Raw genomic sequence first — 10251 nt, 5'->3', positions numbered from 1 at the left:
CTTCTGATTTTGAATCATTAAACTGAAGGATATTAAAAGCCATCCATCTCTTAATGTCATCCAAACAACCTAGCAGAGACCTTAGTTTGGAGTTATTTTTACACTTTAAAGGTTGATACAGCTGTCATCTGCAGAGCAATAATATGCTCTGCATAACATTGACAAATTAATCCCAACGGAAGCATATATAAAGAAAACAAAACAGGACCAAAAATAGATTAGATTTAGATTTAGTCATTTTGCAGACGCTTTTATCCAAAGCGACTTACAATTGGGGAATACATAAAGAGTACATAAATTCATCTTGAAGATTGACAGGGATCCAGCACTCCGGAGAGGGGTGGGAAGATCATTCCTCAAGGCAGGAATGGTGAACGAGAACGTTCTGGAGAGTGATTTTGAGCCTCTCTGTGATGGTACCACGAGGCGTTGCTCACTAGCAGATCTCAGACTTCTGGAGGGGATGTAGATTCGTAATAGTGAGAGGAAGTAGGCGGGTGCTGAGCCTGTGGCTGTTCTATATGCAAGCATCAATGTCTTGAACTTGATGCGAGCTGCAACCGGTAGCCAGTGCAGGGAGATAAAGAGAGGTGTAACATGGGCTCTTTTGGGTTCGTTGAAGACCAGTCGTGCCGCTGCATTCTGAATCATTTGTAGAGGTTTGATTGTGTTTGATGGAAGTCCAGCCAGAAGAGCATTGCAGTAGTCCATCCTAGAAATGACAAGGGCCTGGACAAGAAGTTGTGCAGCATGCTCTGTCAGAAAGGGCCTGATCTTTCTGATGTTGTGTAGTGCAAACCTGCAAGATCGAGCAGTCTTTGCAATGTGCTCTTTGAAGGTCAGCTGGTCATCAAAGATTACACCAAGATTTCTGACCGAAGTTGATGGGGTAATTGTAGAAGTACCTAGCTGGATGGTGAAATCATGCTGTGGAGCCGGAGTGACAGGGAAGACAAGAAGCTCAGTCTTTGCCAGGTTGAGCTGTAGGTGATGTTCTTTCATCCATGCCGAGATGTCCACCAGACAGCCTGAGATCTGTGTAGCTACCGTTGGATCATCTGGTTGAAAAGAGAGATAGAGCTGTGTTTCATCAGTGTAGCAATGGTAGGAGAAGCCATGTGCCTGTATGATGGTACCCAGTGATGTAGTGTATGTGGAGAAGAGGAGGGGTCCAAGAACCGATCCCTGAGGAACCCCAGTGACCAGTTGATATGCTTTGGATACCTCCCCTCCCCAGGCCACCCTGAAAGACCTACCAGTGAGATAGGATTCAAACCAGCGAAGTGAAATCCCAGTGATGCCCAGTGATGAGAGGGTGGACAGGAGGATCTGATGATTGACAGTGTCAAAAGCGGCAGATAGATCCAGCAGAATGAGGACTGATGATTTGGAATTGGCTTTTGCAATTCGTACGCTCTCAGAAATAAAGGTACAAATGCTGTCACTGGAGTGGTACCTTTTCAAAAGGTACATGTTTGTACCTAAAGGGTCCATTTTGGTACCTTAAAGGTACATATTAGTACTTAAAGTGAACATATTTGAACCTAATAGGTACAAAAGTGTACCTTTTGAAAAGGTACCGCCCCAGTGACAGCTTTTGTACCTTTATTTCTGAGAGTGCAGGGCTTCAGTGACTGAGAGTAGCGCAGTCTCCATTGAATGGTCACTCCTGAAACCTGACTGTTTAGCGTCCAGTTTGTTGTTCTGTGAAAGAAACAATGATAACTGGTTGAAGACAACTCGTTCGAGTGTTTTCGCTATGAATGGAAGGAGAGAGACAGGTCTGTAGTTTTCTATCAGAGAAGTGTTTAATGTAGGTTTTTTTGGCAGTGAAGAGGGATGTGTTGATGATGTGTGTGAGTGGTAAGAGTGTGGGAGAGATTGCTTGGAGAAGGTGTGAGGGGATTGGGTCTAGAGGACATGTTGTAGGATGGCTGGAGAGGAGAAGTTTGGATACTTCTGCCTCAGTGAGGGGGCAGAAGGAGAAGATGGGAGTTTTAGCTGTGGATGTGATTGGTTGGAGGTTGTGTGTGTGTGGAGGTGAGAACTGACTAATGATTGTTTTAGTTTTGTCTGTGAAAAAAGTGGCAAAGTCATCAGCAATTATAGAAGTGGTGGGAGATTGTGGAGGGGGACAGAAGAGAGAATTAAATGTTCTGAAGAGATTACGCGTTGATCTTGTTGTGGAAATGTGAGGATTTGGCAGTGTGGACTCAGCAAAGACTGATACATACTCAGGTTGTTTGATTTGCGCCATTTTCTCTCTGCCACTCTGAGTTTGGTCCAATGCTCACGAAGAACATCGGATAACCAGGGGTTAGAAGGGGCAGCCCGTGCTGGCCTGGAGGAGAGAGGACAAATGTCGTCTAGACAAGAGGTTAAAGTAGAGCATAAAGTGTCAGTAGCTGCATTCACATCCAGAGATGAGAAATGGGTAGGTGAGGGAAGAGAGGAGGATACTACAGAGGAAAGATGGGAGGGAGAAAGGGAGCGTAGGTTTTGTGTAAAAGTAACCGGTAAAGGGGTTGGTGGCACACGGATAGCAAAATGTAATGTAAATGTAATGAAGAAATGGTGAGATATGTAGTGGTTGTACCAAAATGTTATCTGCAGTACAACTGCATGTGTAAATTAAATCAAGTTGGTTGCCTGATTTGTGCGTGCTAGTAGTGGTAAGGCCCTGAGGAACCATGAGAAACCCCAAAAGAGATGGGGGCAGAGAAGATAAAGCTCCTTTAAATAAGAAGAGAATCACTTTAATGCAAGCTTCTGAATTCCCACTGACTTAAGCAGGCAAGAAGAATCTCATGGTCCACCATGTCAAAAGCCACACTGAGATCAAGCAGCAATAAAATAGCACAGTTCCCTTAATCTACCGACATCAACAAATCATTAGCCACTTTGAAACGATCAGTTTCTGTGCTATGTTTTGATCTAAGACCTGATTAAAATTGGTCAAAAATCTTATTTGAAAATTTAGAAAGCTCATTATAAACAACCTTCTCCAGTATTTTAGCTAGGAATTTTGGAATAATATCTAGCCAACAGTAATCATCATATTAGAATGTTTTCTGAAGGATTATGTGACACTAAAAACTAGTAATGATGCTGAAAATTCAGCTTGCATCACAGGAATAAATTACATTTTAATATATATAAAACTGAAAACAGTTATATGAAATTGTAATAATATTTCACAATATTACTGTTTTTGTTGTATTTTTGATCAAATAAATAAAACCTTGGTGAGCATACTTCTTTCAAAAATTAAGAAAAAAATTAGAACATAAATAAGACTCAAACTTGGATCTTCATGAGCAGCAACCCACCACCCTCTTCAACATCTCCATCTAGATAGATGTTTTATGTATATATACTGTATACAGTATAAAAGATTCCTCTCATCCATCCATTTTCCAAATTGCTTGTTATATGAGTGAATATGTTGGTGCCTATCCCAGCGTGAACAATAAACAAAATCAATGCAGGTGAGAAATAAGTACACTAAGACATACAGATTCATTTTTACATATTTATTTTGCATTCATATAGATCATTCTCAATATTTCATTATTCTAAGAATTTAATACTCTGATCATTAGAGGTAAAATATGCAACATGTAAATAAATATACATGGAAAAATATAAAACAATATATGAATAACTTCCAAAAATGGAAGAAAATAAACTTTATCCATATTGCCATGTTTGCAGTTATCTAAAGAACAACGTATAGCGCATTATTGGTCCAATGATATGAAAAAATATTACAATTAAAACAGGGATGTGTTTCATGAGGGCATCCAAACCCTTCTCCTTCATTAAGTCGATACCACTCAATCGTCCCATGACAAATTGTTCACATCTCTATCAAGTCACCATTTCTATTGCACAGCATTCCATGTCCCTGTCCAACCCAGAGTGATACAGACAGGAATGATAGACACACATGAAAATGTATCACAATGTACATAAATTACCTGTACAGGCACATTTTGAACAAAAAAAAAGACACAGTTCCTTCTGGGCTCCTACATAACTTCTGTAGATGATGCAAAGGTTTAAATACAATCTAATCGACATGCTGTGTTTGCAATGGACAGCAATCGCTTCAGATAACAATGATAAACAGATGTATAAAACATACATCCATCTCACTAAATGTAACAGGATGTGATGTGCAACTACTAAAATTGCCTTCCCAGGAAACACAGTGTCTGGCATTTTGCGTAAAAGTGCTGGCATTGGAGAAAAAAAAGGAGAGAAAGTACTTGTAAGACAAAATATTGATTTTAGGAGGAACACAAGATGTCTTCTAGTCATTCAGACAAATAATCACAGCTAAAAGTCTTGTTTAACTAATTTTCCTTCTAATATAAACCTAAACGTAGCTTGGGAAGTTTAAAGTAGGACTGAAAATTTAAGCCAAACCACACTAATATAATGCAGTATGATAAATAATGCAGTTATTAAATTAACATTTGTCAATAGGAAGAAGATAATAAATGTATTCAGTAAAAATGTATTGATATTTGAGTCGGACAGCCTGTGTATCCTCTTGTACTGGTGGGGGTTGATATAATAACCCCTTTTTCGGACCATTCGTGACTTTTGTACTTTTCTTGATCCTTTACCTCCACTGTGCAATGATGCATGAAAAATGCAATTAAATAAAACATCATCCAACGACATTTTGATCAAATGTAAAAGATCACAAAAGGCGTTTCGCCTAGTAGCTGGTGCCATCGTCTCTGGCAAGCAATAGTTTGTTGTTCAAATTTGCCTGTTTTTTTCCCCCTCAGATCATCAGTTAAACTCTCAGGCACTTCTAAGCCCTCTCTCTAGGAGCACAGGTCCTCTCTGCATCCATTGGCACACATTGCATCTTTTCTGGAAGTTGTTGTTACTGTAGTTTGTGTCCTACAACATCCCACATTCCTCTTGGTAATGCATGAGTGTCCCTTGTGCTGCCAGGTCGTGCATGCAAATAAATCGGAAGAGCTCAGTGTCCCACACTGTGGTCCTTCTTCTCGATGCGTCTACTGGAATGGACGTTCCGGAGGGTCACGGAAGCCGTTACTGGAAGGCAAGATCAGCCGGAGGACCATAAGAAAAGCCTGGGAATGCTCCGGCTGCCTCCCGTACGCTGCTGGTCACGTGCAGGTTATCGGTGTTGCATAGGGAGGTCGACACGGGTAAGTGGGTGAACTCTGGGTCAAAGTGCCGGAGATCAGTGGGACCAGACTATAGATTCAATAAAGAGAGAATTTATTAAATACCCAATCAGAAATATTAATCTTAATGTTTCCACCTTGTATTGACAATGATTTATGGTAAACTAAGACATGCTTTCAAGTCATTTCTGTTGAAACTTATATGTCATGTATTTAAATGTACACATTTGTAATAATGAAGTAGCAATTTAGTTAATTTAAAATATATTAACTTTAAATGTAGTTAAATAACACACTACATTATGATCAAATACTTTATGTGTTTAGTCAACACATCAAAATATGTGTCCTTCTTTAAAGCACAACAGAAGATTATTAAAACATTTAAAATGTACTTATGTAATTACTTGTAATTTAACCTTTGCAGCTAAAGAGTTAACTTACCACTGTAGGAATGAAAGGAGGCATGATCTTTTTGGCCATGAGGTCGTCCCAGTTGATAGGAGAGAAAAAGCTGTGGAACTTCATTTCCAGCTACAAATAAGCAAAAGCTTGTATAAGAATCTGCATTCTCAGGAAAATAAACCATGCATATGGCACTGGTGTGATGTGTCCACTTACAAAATCATCTTTGGACCCCAGTCTCTTGGTACGGTCCTTGTGCAGCAGACCTTCCAGCAGGTCACGGCCAGAGTTGGACACATTGGGCTTCAGGACTAGAGGCTTGTGAAGGATGTTGTTGTACATCTCAGCTGTGTTGCGACTGTAGAATGGAGGCTAGAAAAACAGACACAGAGAAATAAATTCACATTGTTTGCAAAATATATCCTTTGCTACAGTTGATCTAGTCATTTTTCAGGCAAAAGATTTGATAGGTCTTCTCACCAGTCCATAAAGCATCTCAAACAGCACTGATCCCAGGCACCACCAGTCCACTGTACGATCATATGCCTGTTTCTGAAGCACCTCGGGAGCCAAGTACTGTTGAAAAAGAAAAAAATTATATATACATCAAAACACTGTTTTGTGTTATCTTGTGTTAGCATACTTTTAAAAAGAGTACTTTTATAAAAAGAAAAGAAAACACTTAAATGTGAACTTAATGTAATGTTTTTAGAATACTTAATTGCATGTTAATTGCAATTTACATGTATATTAAATGCAATTAGCTAAACTTTATTGATTCACTTAAGGAGGACACTTCTTTTTTACAAGGGTTAATCTATTCATGAATGACTGACCTCAGGAGTTCCACAGAACGTTGAGGTTGTGTCGTTGGGTTCCAGTCCTTCTTTGCATAGACCAAAATCTGTCAACACAATGTGGCCCTGAGAGTCCAGGAGGATGTTCTCTGGCTTTAAGTCTCTGTGAAAATTGACAGAAAACGATAAGACCCCATTATAATACACTGAATTGAGAACACGGTTTAACTGTGTGTCCACTAGGGGCACTGAAGCCAATCGCATACCTGTAAACTATGTGCAGTGAGTGGAGGTAACCGAGTGCACTAGCGATTTCAGCAGCATAAAACCTCGCCCTGGGCTCCAAAAACACCCGCTCACGTTGGAGGTGGTAGAACAGCTGCAGGAGAAAAAAACATACAAAGTCAGTCAGCTATTTTGAGCTGAGGTGCGGCCTCTTTTGAGCTATATGCTAGTATGGTATGAATGCATTGTTTACAAACCTCGCCTCCATTGACGTAGTCTAGCACAAAATACAGTTTGTCTGTGGTTTGGAAAGAGTAGTGCAGCCCCACCAGGAATGGATGCTTGATATTTTTCATTAATACACTCCTTTCTGCCATGATATGCTTTTGCTGAAAAACATATTAAGTGTTAATTGTTACTATACAGCAATTGTGGCAAAGTGCTTTCACATCTGTGTGAACACTGCATTAGGACTTACTTCTTTCTTTTTCAGAATGATTTTCTTCTGCAGCACCTTCACAGCATAGTATTGTTCATTTTCCTTGTGCCTTGCGAGCAGAACCTGTGAAATATGACGCCGTTAGCATTCTCACTTGAAAATATGACATAAGTATTGACATCTTGACTGTATGAAAGCTGTTTGTGCCCACCTTTCCAAAGCTCCCCTTCCCAATGATCTTTAAGTAGTCAAAATCTGAAGGTTTGATCCTGTTAAGGAAATTAAACAACATTAGTAAAGCAAACAACAAGCAGCCTGGCTGACTGAAATCCAATTAACCAAACAAACAAAGAGTAACAACGTACTGAGTCTCCTCAGCCAAAGAGCTCCTGGGATTGGTCAAACACAGGTGACTCTCCTCCAGCTCCTCGTTCTGGTTCTCATCGATTTTTAAGAATGAATCAACCTCAGCACTAAGGAAAAGAGATTAAGAAATGTTACGGATTTTATTTCAGAGAGTTAACTTTGTTCAAGACCCACTGTTTGTATAAAACAAAACAAAACAATGGAAATCTATTGGAGCATGATTATGCAACGATTGCTCAACATACTTCCAATAAGTGGAATTGTTTCAAAATCTCTATGAAATGAGTCAAAATGTTTGTTTTTGTAACTGTACAGTGTGAATTTAATCCAGAACTTTCCTATGAATTATTTCCTGTAATGCGTTTGCAAGCAGATAGATGGCAGTGTTGGTGAAGTTTATGAGGGGCCGTTTCAGGTTTGCCGGAAATTCGAAATTTCTTTTTGACTTGACAAGATAGCTGTGGAATATAGCTATTGAGTATTGTGGAGCATATGGAGGGTAGAGATGACGCGGTGAGAAATTTTCCGCTGGTCCGACCTGAATGACTCTAAGACCAAATGGGCCGCACTTAATTGAATTAGGCCCTTATCCTGGTCTAGGGGACATTAGGGATTTTCTCAAAGGTGCTTACTGTGGCGGCCTGGACAGCTGCTTTTCGTGGAGCACTATTCTGGTGCTTGGCTTTATCTCGCCGGTACAGATTAACCTACACAATTAGCAGAACGCACAGCTAAACTCAGATGATGGGATTACATCCTCTAGTACAGTCACCTGAGTGAAGGCCTATAAATACACTACAGGTCACAGAGTTGCCTTAATGAATGAATGCTGGAATTTTCCTGAACCACTTTCTTACTGATTTTGAAACACAGAAATCATCTATGCTCTTATTTGTAATTGTAAAAGCATCATGCAATTGTTTATTTCAGTGCTCATATTATTAAGCATTGGGATACTTACTGTTGACAGATGGGAGGGTTGGAAACAAGCTTCTGGATGAAGTCGTTTAAGCCCATCTTCCTTTCTTTAATAAAAGCTGAAAAAACAAAACAAAAAAAAAAAAAACAATCATTTACGTCAGAAGGAAATCCACAGCTGACGTCACTAACACCCCGCATTTGATCTGAATGAGCTGTCAATCATATGTGATGGGAAACCCTTCGACATCTGAAAGGTTATCGGTGAAATAATCATTTCCACGTCGAGTCTATGCCAGAAAGCGTGTTTTAGAGGCCGTGATCCAGAGGATCCGTGCGAAATGGTTTAATGTCAAGAACAGTGTCAGTGTGTTACACAACAGACCGCATTGCTCACTGTATCGGCACAGATCTGCTATTTATCAAGAACGATCATTTCATAATTTAACATCATTTAGTAAAACAGTATAAACATATTTAAACCCGAAAAACTCAATATTTTTAACCATGCAATCATTTTTGCATGGATATATAAAAATAATATTAGTATAACAATAATAATAATAATAGTTGTAACGTTATGTCTAAAATTGACTGTACAACACGCAAAAAAAAAAATATTTTACACCCCTAAAAAGCATATTTCTATTCTCTCATTTGTTTTTGTTTGGTTTGTTTTTTCTTTTCCCATATTTGAAATATCGCACCCCTAAAACACACACACACACACACACACACAAAAACATATGCAAACAAAAAAAAAAACATAAAAAACCCCAAATGCAAACAAAATCTATTAGAGACACCAGAATAACTCAAATCTGTTAAAACGTACCGGTAAGAACGGACACGATGCCCCTCATCCTGCAGTATGTCAAGTCACATCCAGCCTGAGTTACTGCCATCACTATTATTATAAGTATAAATCCACAGGAGGAATGTATTCCTTCGGTTAAGCCTGTGTTTTATTGCAAAGCGCTGATCTCCCAGCGGCAAAACTCGGCTTGACGGAGCGCAGAGGTGTGTTCAGATGCTGGCAGCGCTACTGTCTTCCCCGCCAGCCCTGGACGGATAGTTTTATACTGAGCACGTGGTTGTGGAGGCGAGGCTCTGACATCACTCGAGTAACCGAGGAGACTTGAGATGTGACTTCACGGGATCCCTCCGGTCTCCGTTCCGCCGGTAGAGGGCGATTCGAGCAACGGAAGCGCTTCCATTCATGTGAGCCAGATTAAACACTCGGACTCTTTCTATCAATGGAAAATTACTACACAGCTGGCTCTAATCTCATCACCGTGTAACATATTAACCTCTAACGCTTATCACTAATGATGAGGAAGAAGGTGAAGCAGTGAAAAATTAGAAATGAAAAGCATGCAGTGAAACCAAGGCTGGAGGATCATACCTGAGATTAAGGTCTCTGCAGACATTCCTGTGCTGAACAGATGTGCTCAAATATTCACCCTATTGCTTAGTGTCTGGCATTTCCGATAACGACGCACATTATTAATCCGTTAAAGCCTGTGTTTTACCAGATTCTCGTCTCTGAACAAGCCACCATCCGACCAGGTCAAGGGTGTGAGGAGGCTTACGTAAAGCGATACTCTCAGAGCCACATCATTTATTTTTCAGCCTGTTCTCCAAATGTGGTCCACTGACCCTGTAAGTTATATAAGTGTGCCATAATATGATGCCATCCTGTCCTTTAGTACAGAATTTTCCTGGTTAGACAGCAACTGTACAAAAAGCCGGGATAACCCAGTGTTTTCAAACTGGGGTCCACAACATATTTTAATTATACAAATTCTGAATAATATTTTATACGTATTTATGTGTCCTTTTACATGAACGTGTTTTAGGAAAGAGGTCCTCACAAATGGATCATCATATTTGAGGTTTTATAGAATCAAAAGTATAAAAAGAAAAA

The 10251-nt window shown here is 39.7% G+C and overlaps 1 protein-coding gene across 1 annotated transcript; it reads right to left on the bottom strand.

The window, feature by feature from the left end:
• Nucleotides 1–3543: 3543 nt before the first annotated feature.
• si:ch211-195b13.1 (STKc_SGK domain-containing protein) lies at nt 3544–9581 on the bottom strand. The gene is made up of 12 exons (XM_058754337.1): nt 9160–9581; nt 8368–8443; nt 7406–7513; nt 7252–7309; nt 7080–7163; nt 6859–6990; nt 6643–6755; nt 6416–6539; nt 6060–6155; nt 5796–5951; nt 5619–5708; nt 3544–5244 (listed from the first exon to the last, which is right to left on the bottom strand). The coding sequence occupies exons 1-12, from the start codon at nt 9227–9229 to the stop codon at nt 5077–5079; spliced, it is 1275 nt and encodes a 424-aa protein (XP_058610320.1). The 5' UTR covers nt 9230–9581; the 3' UTR covers nt 3544–5076.
• Nucleotides 9582–10251: the final 670 nt, after the last annotated feature.

This window comes from Onychostoma macrolepis, chromosome 19, assembly GCF_012432095.1.
Source record: "Onychostoma macrolepis isolate SWU-2019 chromosome 19, ASM1243209v1, whole genome shotgun sequence".
NCBI classification, from domain to species: Eukaryota; Metazoa; Chordata; class Actinopteri; order Cypriniformes; family Cyprinidae; genus Onychostoma; species Onychostoma macrolepis.
This window is presented reverse-complemented; position numbering and strand designations above follow the sequence as displayed.